The sequence below is a fragment of the Balaenoptera ricei genome, chromosome 2 (assembly GCF_028023285.1).
Source record: "Balaenoptera ricei isolate mBalRic1 chromosome 2, mBalRic1.hap2, whole genome shotgun sequence".
Lineage (NCBI taxonomy): Eukaryota > Metazoa > Chordata > Mammalia > Artiodactyla > Balaenopteridae > Balaenoptera > Balaenoptera ricei.
Genome location: NC_082640.1, coordinates 20,438,843 through 20,451,549, shown reverse-complemented (window position 1 = coordinate 20,451,549; position 12,707 = coordinate 20,438,843). Strand labels below are relative to the sequence as shown.

Here is a 12,707-nt window from a genome sequence, read left to right as displayed (position 1 = left end):
TTATAAGATATTGACAGTTTTCCCTCTATAGAGTTTGTATCATTTTACATATCCACTAGCAATGTATAAGAGTGCCTATTTCTCATATATTTACCAAAACAGTGGGCCAGCAAACTTTTTGAAACATTATGAACTTTGCCAATTCACATCAAGAATTCTTATCCAAGGTCCACAGGCCTCAAGAAATTTATTCCAGGGACTTCCCTGGCAGTCCAGTGATTAGGACTCTGTGTTTCCACTGCAGGGGGCACGGGTTGGATCCCTGGTAGGGGAACTAAGATCCTGCATGCCACGCGGCCAAAAAAGAAATTGATTCCAATTTTTGCCTTCCACCCAAAGTCCCAACTTCAAATGTCATTCAGTGAGACCACCAGTTCACCTACATGAGAATCCCCACTCCAACTATGCACTTTTACCCCTGGTACATTCAGTCCCCTGATCCAATCAACATTTCAATTGCTATGTATTGCAAGTGCTATGAATTCTCCCTTGCCCCATCACTCCATCATCCCTGCCAGGCAAAAATCCATCCTTAGTTAAATACAACTCCTGCCTACCCTGCACCTGCAAAAGGAGCTGAACATATCCGGAGAAAAACTCACACTCACTCTGTCTTTTCTGAGTCAGGTCCATAACCACAAGCCTCAGTGGGCTCTTGGCATCCCCCAAATCATGACATTTCTGGGTCTGTTCACTTTCCCATCCCACTGCTTCATACCTTTTTATCCCTTTCAGACGTCCTCCCATGTCTTTTTACTCCCACTTTCTGCTGTTCATCTTGCTTAATATTTCACCAAAAAAAAAAATAGAAGCAGAAAAAAACTTCATCGTCGTTCCATGATCAAATCTATCAGCCTACCGAAATAGATACGCTTATGCTCTGCCTTTCCTACTTTTATATTCTATGAAGCGCCCTTGCTCCAGTCCAAGGCTAACCTTGTCACTGTGGGAGATTGGAGATCCCCTTCTCTGGGATATAAAGGGACATTGATCTCGTAATTACTTCCTTCTTTTTTACTGAAAGCTCTTTTAATCACCCAGTTATCCTGTATCTACCTTTCCACTCCCATCTCTCAATACACACCCAATTCGCCGGCCTCTTGGAATCACTTGCAATGCCTTGCAGCCTCTCCCAGGCTTCTGTGCTCATGCTTGCCCCTCTCCTTGGCGTGCCCCTCACCTTGCACATTTACCTCACTCCACATGAAATCTTCCACGTCCACTTTCTCTTCACTCCTATTCTATCGCTTTCGTACAGGCTCCTTCTCCCCTATTTTATTCTTTCTCCCTCAATGTTTCTTACAAAAATGCAAATGGAGGGGGGATGTTGATTTTCTGGTTACTTCCTATGACCTTTCCTTCAAACCAAGTCCCTTGGTTTGAGTCCCAGCCACTTTTCATGCACCCTGTCGCTAATTCTTCCTTTCTGTAGGAGACTGCATCGTGTGTGTGAGGTTGTGCTCTGGGGCTTCCAGGAGAGGGCTGGTGGGTGATCACTCCTGGTGGGAGACCGCAGCATATACAGGTATATCAAGGTTTATACCAGAAAGCCGGTAACGCTGTGCTCAACACTCGCCGTTTTCCCAAATCCAGGGCTACCCTCAGCCTCTAGGACCGCGCGAGTCCCAGCGGATCCCGGGGCGTGGCTTCACTTTGAAGGCCGCTGATCTAGATTGGCTCCGAGGGCCGGCCCTGGCCAATCAGGACTGGGGGCGTTGTCTCGAAGGCGGGGCTTCCCCTCGCCTACCCACTCCCTCCTCTCGCCTCCCACGCGGGGGGTTTCAGGAGCTACCTCCCAGTGGACGCGACCCCTAGATCTCCCGCAGAAGTCTCTGGGCCCGGGGGGCCTGGCGGGACATGGCCTTGGCCACTGTGGCAGCAGCAAGACTGGGCCTCGGTCGGGCCCCTCCGCTCCTCCTCCGGCGCGGCTACCAGACAGAGAGGGGTGTCTACGGCTACCCGCCGAGGAAGCCCGAGAGCCGGGAGCCCCAGGGCGGCCTGGCGCGCCCCCCAGGTCAGGGATTGGGCCCGGGCGGTGGGCGTGGGGCCTGGGGAGGCAGGGGGCCTTCCTGCCTGGCCTGGGATAGGGTGCTTTTGATAGTTGGGGCTTCTAGGGGCCTCAGTGTGCGAGTAGGAGGGTGGGGAGGAAGGTGAGGCGAGGGAGCAGAGGCGGACAGGCGTGCATATTGTCAGGGTCGGGGTCACAGAATGGTTTTGTGAGCTCTTGTCTTTTCCATTCCTTGGTCGTAAAACGTGTGAGAACTTAGCTCTTTGCAGAGTCGGGGCTGCAGGAAAAGAAAAGTTCTAAGATATCTCAGCTCCTGGAGTTCACCCAAGGATACATTTCCAGGGCCGTCTCCGAAGCTGGTGTGAGCCGGGATGTGTGGGGATCGCGACTGTGACTAGGGTGAAGAGGGCAGTTAGCAGATGGTCTTGGACCACAGCATGGTATTTATTATCCATTTGTCTCCTCTGTGTAGCCTCTTTAATTTCAGAGTTTAGAACTCTTTGCTGAATTTAGAAACGTGTTACTCGGGTTTTAATGTATTAGGAGACATGAATATCAGTTTTTGGAAGCTCTGTTGCATCCTCATGTGCAAGAGATGAATTTTGAGTATTTGGTTTATGCTCCAAAGTTATTGTATCTTTTTTTTTTTTAAGTTATTGTATCTTTATTCATCCTCACAGAATAGAAGATGAACACAGATCGATTATTAGAGGAAGGTCATTTGGCATCTTTGATCCAGTTATTGGATTAACAATTAGGAGCCCCTTCATCATCTAAGCACCTGACCTCTGAGCAGTACATTACACATTGGAACCTCAATATTTTGCTTTTGATCTCAGGGGACATTTAGAATAAAACTGATTCTCCTTCTTGAGTCCAGCGGGTTTCTTTAGGGACAGGATTTTGGCCAGCTAGGTTGCTAATCCCTTGAGAGTAAGACTATAGGTATCTTATTTCACTTGGCAAATTGAGTGCCCAGCATTTTACATGCCAATTGTCCTCAAACTGAAGCGTGCATTCAGATCACTCTGCGTGATGTTAAAATGCTAGCTCCCAGGCCAGCCTCCTTCTCCCCTCCCCTAAACCCCACCCTAGTTCTCATTCAGTGGCCTGCAATGAGGTTCAGGAATTTGTATTTTTATGTCACTCTAGGTGATTCTCTAGCAGGACGTCCGTGGCCACCGTGGCCAAACACTGTTGTTATAGTCATAAGGGATGTATGTGTAAGATGTATTTGACAATCTCTTCTTCAATTAAGAACTTACTAGTGTGTGCTCAGTGTGCAATTATTGTGATCATATTTGAGGTTTTCCCTCACTGTTGGGTCTCTGTTTGATTCCTATTAACAGCCTGGCAGTGGAGAATTAATCTTTGCCTGGGAAAAGTCTGGGCTGGTGGTTCTCAATGGCAAGACTGTATCCAAATCATCCAGGGAGCTTTGGGCTGGTGTGGTTTGAAAAAATATCTCTGGGGTTGATTTTATCTGTATATAATCTTCTCTCTTCCCTCATCACCAACTTGTGCCTCCCCACCCCTCCTAGCAATGAACTTGCTGTATTGTGGGATCCTTGGTGAACTTTGAAAGTTCAGTATTGAGTTAGAACTGCAGGCTAAGGGTACAATATTGTGTTGTACTGAGAGGATAGAGTAAAATCAATACTGAGAAATAGTTGTTTGTTGCAGTTGTGGGATCTGACTTAAGGAATTTTTTCCTTATATCTTTTTTTAATACTCCGAATAAAACTTAAAGGCAAGTGGGCCGTTTTGTAACTTTCTTCAAAATTATCATTCCATGTAGATCTGTGACAGTTCTTTCTGTTTCCTGTTTCAGAATTTATCACATCATTTTGTAAAAACTCTTTTTATAGATACTACTCCTACTAGGCTGTGTGGGAGAATGGGGAAGGAGATTGCATATAGCTCACGTCCAAAGAGCTTGGTCACACGTCTATACATACCTGCAAGGGAGACTGGAAAGCATAGTCTTTATTCAGGATGGCTACCTTCCAGCTAAAAATTATTTTGAGAGAGAAGAGGAAAATAGATGTTGGAAAATAATTAGTAATCACCACACTCGGCCCCTTTGGCCATTCAAATATCCTAAGCTTTTCTTCCCACACATAGAATGTACTCACTTCCTCCCTCCTCCATTCAATTCCTGAATCCAGCTCAAAGTCCATTATCTCTGGAGAATGTGCAGTCCTCTCCAGCAGGTCTGGCTGTGGCTCCTCGGAGTCTGGAATTTTATGAACTGCCATCCATCCTGAATATATACACATTTGATGTACAAAGGAAACTCCCATCCACAAAAGGAAAGAATGAGGAATCTATAGCAGCCACTGGTTCAGACCAGTTATCAAGTCCTATTGGGTAGGAATGATAAAGCCCCTTGATGTGGCTGAGTGGTAAGTTCACTAGATTATCTGGCCCCTCAACTCTGCCCCCATCCCTTCCCCTGGTCTTGCCTTATGGATTCTTCTTTAACCTGTATCTTCTGAGGGCATTGGGGAGTGTGCCCTCCTTGGGGGCTGCACACCTTTCATGGTCCACTTTATTTTGCTAAGGTTAGGAACCTGATAGTTACTTTAGGTAGTCATCAATTACAGATTTTTTTTTTTTTCTGGCCAGAGTTGGGATTTCTTTGGCAGTTCAGTTTTTTATTTTATTTGTTTTTATTTTTTATTTTTTAAATTAATTTTTAGTGGAGTATAGTTGATTTACAATGTTGTGTTACTTTCTGCTGTACAGCAAAGTGAACCAGTTATATATATACATATATCCACTCTTTTTTAGATTCTTTTCCCGTATAGGTCACTACAGAGTATTGAGTAGAGTTCCCTGTGCTGTACAGCGGGTTCTTATTACTTATCTATTTTATATATAGTAGTCTATAGATGTCAGTCCCAATCTCCCAATTTATCCTCTCCCCCCCCCATTTCCCCCTTTGTAATCCTAGGTTTGTTTTCTACATCTGTGACTCTATCTCTGTTTTGTAAATAAGTTCAGTTGTACCATTTTTTAAGATTTGGAGTTGGGATTTCTTTGGCAGTTCAGGTTTTTTTAAATTTATTTATTCTATTTATTTATTTTTGGCTGCATTGGGTCTTCATTGCTGCGCGTGGACTTTCTCTAGTTCCGGTGAGCGGGAGCTGCTCTTCGTTGTGGTACGTGGTCTTCTCATTGCGGTGCCTTCTCTTGTTGCGGAGCACGGGCTCTAGGCGCACGGGCTTCGGTAGTTGTGGCTCACGGGCTCTAGAGCACAGGCTCAGTAGTTGTGGCACACGGGCTGAGTTGCTCCACGGCACGTGGGATCTTCCCGGACCAGGGCTCGAACCCGTGTCCTCTGCATTGGCAGGCGGATTCTTAACCACTGCGCCACCAGGGAAGCCCAGCAGTTCAGTTTCTTAAATAAAATTCCTAGGACTGCAGTCTTTTGGCTTTTTGCTTTTTGGCTTTTTGCTTCTAGTCATTCCATGAGGAAGTTGCCCACAGTCAAAGAGCTCATCCGGGCCTAGTTTTTAAGCCTGAAAACCCTGGTCTTTTATTTACTGCTTCTACCCATTCGACTCCCTAAATTTAATGGTGTTTATTTTGAGACCATCTCAACTAATATGCTGTAGTGGGAAGGCAAAACCCTTTGTGTGATATTAAAGGCTCAGCTGGCTTTCATCATCTAACAGATAATGCTTACTAGAAGGTACTTAAAAAGGGGTTTCATCTTTTCTCCTATCTCCGGCTAAGACAGCCTCTTCAGAACTACCTTTACTAATTGCTTCTACCTTTCAAACCTTGGCTGGGTCTGCCCTCTAGGTACTGAGGCCACAGATGGAGAAAACCTCCCAGTAGTGGAGTGAATTTCCCTCCATCTCTTCTTGCTGATGAACTAGCTCCTTGACCTCACCTTTCTTCTGGGGCTTTCCTGAAAGTGACAAGAAACAATGAACACAGACTACTGAGCTACAGGCTCCATGGGCATGCAGCCTACCTTTCAAGATATCGCAAGTGACAGTTTTAGCAAATGTTTTGTCAGATAACATAACACTGTTTCAGCTTTCTAGTCTGAAATACCTGGGTCCTTGGTACCCACCACCTGACTGCTAAGCCAGTGTCGTATACATTTTAGGTTCTGTTATGGCAGCAACCCACCTCCGGTAGCAAATTCAGTATTGGATAGGATGTGTTCAGGGGCTGTGCCAGAGACCTGGAATAACAGTGGGTTGAATAAAGTAAGTAGAAGTCTGAGCTGGTATGACAGCTCTGCTCTGCAAAGCTGTAGGGGTTCAAGTTTCTTCTACGTTGTTTCCTCGCCACCCTGCGGGTGTTGCTTTCAACTCTGGTCCAGGATAGCTCACCACTATAACCACATACTGGCCAGCAAGAGGGAGGAAAAGGGGGAGGGGAAGAGAACACCATCCCTTTAAGGGTAAGACCCAGAAGTTGCAACATCACTTCTACTGTCCTCTCATTGGCCAGAACATAGTCATATGGCCACCCTGGCTGCAGGGAAGGCTGGAAAGGGTATCCTTATTCTGGGTGGTCGTATACTCGACTATCTGTTACCATAAAAGAGAAGGGAAAATGGATGTTGGGGGTTATAATAGTCTCTGCTGCAGATGTACTTTAAAAATCTGGGGCAAGCAACTTTTTCACCTTGTACTTTCTGTCACATTTTGAGCACTCTATTTCTCAAAGCCTTGCTTTCTTCATATTTTCACTAACTAGGATCCTAGTCTAGGTGTTTAATTCTGGCCTGCTACCAAAAAAAAAAAATGTTGAATTCAAGGGTTCTTAACCTGGGTCCATGGATCCCTATGAGAAGGTTTCAGGGCGTCTGTGTACTTTGCACAACTCTGTGTCTGTGTATGTTTCTAGGCCGAGGGCCCATAGCTTTCGTCACATTCTCAAAGAGATCCATGACTTCAAAGAGGTAAAACTGCTAGCCTAGCTGGTATTATAACTTATAGCCTAGTTCCCTTCCAGCTTAGTCCAGTCTTTCTAAAACATTGGTTTAACTGAGTCACTTTCTTACTCAGGTCTCCAAAGGCTCTACTTTGCCTCTCAAAATAAAATCCAGGTTCTTTAGGTTGCTACTCAATGCCCTTCATGTTTCTTGACCTGTTCTGCCTTCTTTCTTACATCTTTCCAACATAAATTCCCCCACTTTCCAAATCTCTTCTTCACTCTGTGCCTTTCCACTTCTTACTCATTCTCCACAGTCCAGCTCCATTCCCAAGTCCTCTGTGACATCTTTCCAGACAACTCCAGGCTATCCTAATCTGAATTCCCTTAACTCTCAGTATGGGGCCCACCCCTTGGACTGTATTAAACTTTTTCTAATTGTGTGCAGTTTTGTGCGGGGATCATCTTCTCATTTACATTGTAAGATCCTGCCTAGTAAAGACCTTGTCTTATATTCCTTTCAGCTCTACAATTAACTAAATACTTATTAAATGATTGATTCCTACTAAGAAGTAGAAATAGGGTTCTGTATATGCAATTTCTTTGTGACATTTAGTACATTTGAATTTTGCACGTACAACCGTAACACCAAGAACTAAGAAGCATTTTATATATAGGGTAATATACTGTATTACCATGTTCTAGAAGAAGGAATAACTTTTTTTTTGCTGATGAAGACAATTAAGATTCATTGGGTTTTTCCTTAAATTCTGTTTAACTGTGTGCTTATGGTCTGTTCTATTAATTATAGGAGGCTGATGAGGCCAAGGACACAGTTTAATTGGCTTTAGTCTTTTTTTTTTTGGCCTCGCTGTGCAGCATGCAGGATCTTAGTTCCCCGACCAAGGATCAAACCCATGCCCCCTGCATTGGGAGGTGCCCACTGCATTGGGAGCACAGAGTCTGAAGCACTGGACTGCCAACTAAGTCCTGGCTTTAGTCTTTTTCATAATGCCTACCAGTTGTCCTAAAAGGTGCCATCTTTGTTGAGAGGAATGACTGAGTTAGTGGGATGGATCATGCACATTAACTTTTGGTACTGGCAAAATGAATCAAAGGACAAACCCTACTGAAAATGGACACAAAGCATCCTCCCACATCCAAGGTGACATAGAGAAATGGGAGGAGGTATGGTCAAAGTTATGGTGCCTCCCTCCTCCTCTTTGACCTTCATCAGCCTTCTTTCTTAATGTGTTTATCTTGGCCAAATATCAATGCCTGCATAGGATGACTACTTCATTTACTAAGATTTTCACTGTAGTAAGGCTTTGAAGAGATATTGGATTTGCTTGTAGCAACCTTTTTGGATGGCAGCGGTTTCACTAGTTAAAATTTGACCTGTGATGAGTGTCCTTTGTAGCTGGCTATTAGTAAAACAGCTTGTACTTTAACCTCTGTATACCTCAACTTCCAAGTAAACTTGAATTTATTTATCAACAATCCTAATTTAAAATGGAGGTGGGTTTCCATATACATTTTAGAATTATTTGTTCTAGTTCTGTGAAAAAAGCCATTGGTATTTTGGTAGGAATTGCACTGAATCTGTAGATTGTCTTGGGAAGTATGGTCATTTTAACAATATTAATTCTTCCAGTCCAAGGCCATGGTATATCTTTCCATCTGTTTGTGTCATCTTCCATTTCTCTCATCAGTGTCTTATACTTTTCCGAGTATATGTTTTTTACCTCCTTAGGTAGATTTATTCCTAGGTATTTTATTCTTTTTGGTATGACACTAAATGGGGTTGTTTCCTTAATTGCTCTTTCTGATAGTTCGTTGTTATTATATAGAAATGCAACAGCTTAGGACCAGTGATCCATAGGCATAAATTTCATTATGAAGGATTTGGGTTATTAAAAAATGGCAGAATTTAGAGACCATTAGGAGATGGGAGCTGTAAGATTCCAAACAGTGTTTAGTGGTTACTGATCTTGGCGATCAGCTTTAGTAGTTGAAGTGAGGTTGCAGGTATGTTGCATATTAGAAATAATAGGAGCCTTGGGAATTCCCTGGCAGTCCAGTTGTTAGGACTCGGCACTTTCACTGCTGGGGCCTGGGTTCGGTCCCGGGTCCGGGAACTAAGATCTCACAAGCAGCGTGGCGCGGCCAAAAAAAAAAAGAAGAGACAAGAAATAATAGGAGCCTTTACTGGAGGTATAGGAAAAACAGTTGGGGAAAATCTTATTGCATTAGAGATTTTCAAAAAAATTTAGATGAGTTTTTAAATGTTTCAATGGCTTCTAGTTATCTCATCCTGTTTGCTGTAGGCCCTGGACTTTCCTTTTCAATTTTTGTTATGGTATAGTGGGTAAAACACTGGATTAAAATCAAGCACACTTGAGTACAAATAGTTCCAATTCCAGCTTCTTCATTACCAGTGTCACCTTCTGCAAGTCACTTAACGTGTTTGGGCCTCAGTTAACTCTTCTGCAGATAAGGGCACCTATTTCAGAGCTGTTACAAGGATTAGATAAGATGACGTATGTGAAAAATCCAACACAATGTGTAGCACAAGTTAGTACTCAATAAATGGTCACTATCATTTATTATCAAACTGTGACCGTTGCTTACCTATCTCGGCAATGATTTAAGAAAGGAATCTCAGAAAAAAAGGAAAGGACCAGAATAAGGTTTCTATTTAAAGTTTGGTTTTTTGCAAGAAAGAACTATCTGGCAAAATAAATTTAGCTTATAAAGATATCATGTTTGAGATGGGAAGAGAAGATAGGATGTAAAATGAACTCAGCTGCATGGCCTAGGTATGAGTTTGTTGTACAGAATTCATAATAATAGTATTCTGGTACCAAGTCTTGCCTTTTGATATGGTTATCTATGAAGTTCCTAAGTTGAAGCCGGTGGCAGCTGTCTCATTTTTTTTTTCTATAAATTTCTGTTGTTTATTTATTTATTTATGTATTTGGCTGCGTTGGGTCTTCGTTGCTGTGCGCGGGCTTTCTCTAGTTGCAGTGTGCGGGCTTCTCATTGCAGTGGTTTCTCTTGTTGCAGAGCACGAGCTCTAGGGCGCGCGGGCTTCAGTAGCTGTGGTGTGCAGGCTCAGTAGTTGTGGCTCACGGGCTCTAGAGCGCAGGCTCAGTAATTGGGGAGCACGGGCTTAGTTGTTCCTCGGCATGTGGGATCTTCCAGGACCATGGATCGAACCTGTGTCCCCTGCATTGGCAGTTGGATTCTTAACCACTGTGCCACCAGGGAAGTCCCCGTCTCATTTTAATAGGGCTTAAGAGGGGACTTCCCTGGCGGTCCAGTGGTTAAGACTCCACGCTTCCATTGCAAGGGACATGGTTTCGATCCCTGGTCAGGGAACTAAGATCCCACATGCCGCACGGCGCGGCCAAAAAAAAAAAAAAAATAGGGCTTATGGGACTCCAATTATGGAGTTCTCTTTCTTGGAGTCTTCAGTGTTTTTATAGATAGCCAATGTTCCCACTTGCTCTAAGCATATGCTGACTTGAATGCAAAGAGACTGTGGATTGGATCTAGATATTTTCGGGGGAGGCTGTTTATGACCAGATGATGAAAGAGAACTGTATTGACTTCCAGTTGAAGTACTAAGTTTAGTTTAGGTTATCTGTCAGTGTACTTTATGCTGGTTAATATGAACACATTTCTTTCTGAAAATAAAATACTATTCAACACTATCCAGTGCCCCCACCGTGTTTGCTTACAGCAGAGAATAAAGTGATGTAGATATCCCTATCAAAATGTTTTTTATTTGTTTGTTTTGGCTGCACGGCACGTGGGATCTTAGTTCCCTGACCAGGGATTGAACCCGCACCCCCTGCATTGTAAGCACAGAGTCTTAACCACTGGACCGCCAGGGAAGTCCCTCATAATGTTTTTTTACTCTTGTTTTAGCTAAGGTTCTTTTGGTCACAAGCAGCAGAAACCAACTCTGGCTATCTTAAGCAAAGAGGGGACTTTATTTGAAGGGTACAGGGGTATCTTCTAGAGCTGAAAAATGTTTCAAGTAATCAAGAAGGGAGTGAACCAAAGCTAACTCTGGGAATATTGGCAGAGGCTGTGTGAGGCCCCATAAGGAACAGCTGTTAAGGTACTTAGCTCCTGTGTCACACATAATGTGCGTTGGGGGTTCTCAAGACCACCCCACATTTAGAGATTCTCCAGAAGGGACTCATGGCACTCAGTCTATAGTTGTACTCATGGCTAAGGTTTATTGCAGTGATGTGGTAAGGACGCACAGCTGGACCATAATGGAAAAGGCACAGGAAGAGTCTGGAGGGCCCTTTGTGCAGGCTTCCTTCTGCTTTCTCCCATGAGGGGTCACACGGAATGCACTCCTCTTCAAGAAACACAGTAACATATGTGCAATGTTCCTGCGCAGGGAATCCTATTAGAGACTCGGCACCCAGGGTTTTTATTGGGAGAGGTTCATGTAAGCACCCTCTGCATGTGCCAAAATCCCAGACTCCCAGAAGGGAAACAGGTGTTCAGCCTAAACTACCTTGTTCTCCCAAACAGTCGAGGCACAGTGGATCACCCTTATCAGTTAGGGACAGGTTGAGGCCATTCCTGAAATTCAAGTTCCCAGGCAGCAACCAAGATCATAAACCTTGCAAGCAGGCTTTTCTAAGGATAGCAGTCTCACGCTCACTCTTCTCATATCTCTTAATTTCAAGCCTCAAATTCTGGGAAGATTGAATCTGACCCACCTTGACTCAGGTGTCTTTGGAATCCATTGACTCTTTGGCAGGCAAAGTAGAGCAATAGAGACATGGCCCTGGAACCCACCCTCTGGGATGGAAGGGTGCAGTTCTCAGAAGAGAAGGACCCAAAGTGATCAGGAGGGATCCACTGCAGCCCTCGTACGGCATGTTTGAGGGCTCTGGAAACCTTTGATCGGGAGGGTTCTGTGATGCCATTACAATACAGTGAATATCAGGACTTCATTCATTCAAGTAATAACAAATATCTCTTGAGCATCTACTATGTGCCATTCTCCTGAGCCAGAAGCACGCCTCCAGTATTTTCCATTTTATTTGGAAGAAGAGCGTATATATCTGCTACTGTCGTTTGCCCTATTCTCTCTGGCTTCTTAGGAATTTAAACATCCAATTAAATTCCTCTGAACTTTCACAGATATCGTGAGCACTGAGTCATTTGGTCAGTATTATGCCTCAGGTGAAGGGATTCATTTTTCTCTTACAGTAATCCTTTGATTTATACAATAACAGGGAGTTTTTTGTGAAGAAGATATGTATTCTATTGCTGTGATCGCATCCATTTAAATCTTTTAATTTCATTATTTGCTACCAAAGTAATCCAGCTGAAGCAATTTTATTCAATGCATTTGACACTGAAACTTGGTCAGTTAATTTAACAAAAAGTCATTAAATCAAGGATTATCATAACGAAATGAGAGATGCTTTACGTATTTTAACTCAAGTATGTTTATTTTTGGTTTTGTATATGCAAATCTTTAAAGTGAAGAGCACTTATGAAAGCAATCTGAATGCAGAATCTCCTAGATTTTTATAATGTCTCCCCTAATGTTTACTTTTCCCCATAGCAACAGCCTTAGGAACAAATATAATTGACTCTTACAAGCATATAGTCAACTGGTGAGGGCAGTGGAGAGAATCTGATCATCAGAAGCTTTCAGGGTGTATTTAAGTCAGTTAAATGGATACAATTTAAAGAGCTCTGGGAATTTCCTGGAGGTCCAGAGATTAGGACTTGGTGCTTTCACTGCCTTGGGCCTGGG

General features: G+C 43.5%; 1 protein-coding gene across 1 annotated transcript in view; it reads left to right on the top strand.

Moving 5' to 3' along the window:
- Positions 1-1,754: 1,754 nt before the first annotated feature.
- Positions 1,755-12,707, top strand: part of DHTKD1 (dehydrogenase E1 and transketolase domain containing 1) — a 51,529-nt gene continuing 40,576 nt past the window's right edge. The window contains exon 1 of the mRNA XM_059912087.1: positions 1,755-2,014. Within this exon, the coding sequence (XP_059768070.1) occupies positions 1,858-2,014 (157 nt within the window). The 5' untranslated portion in view covers positions 1,755-1,857. The remainder of the gene's footprint in view (positions 2,015-12,707) is intronic.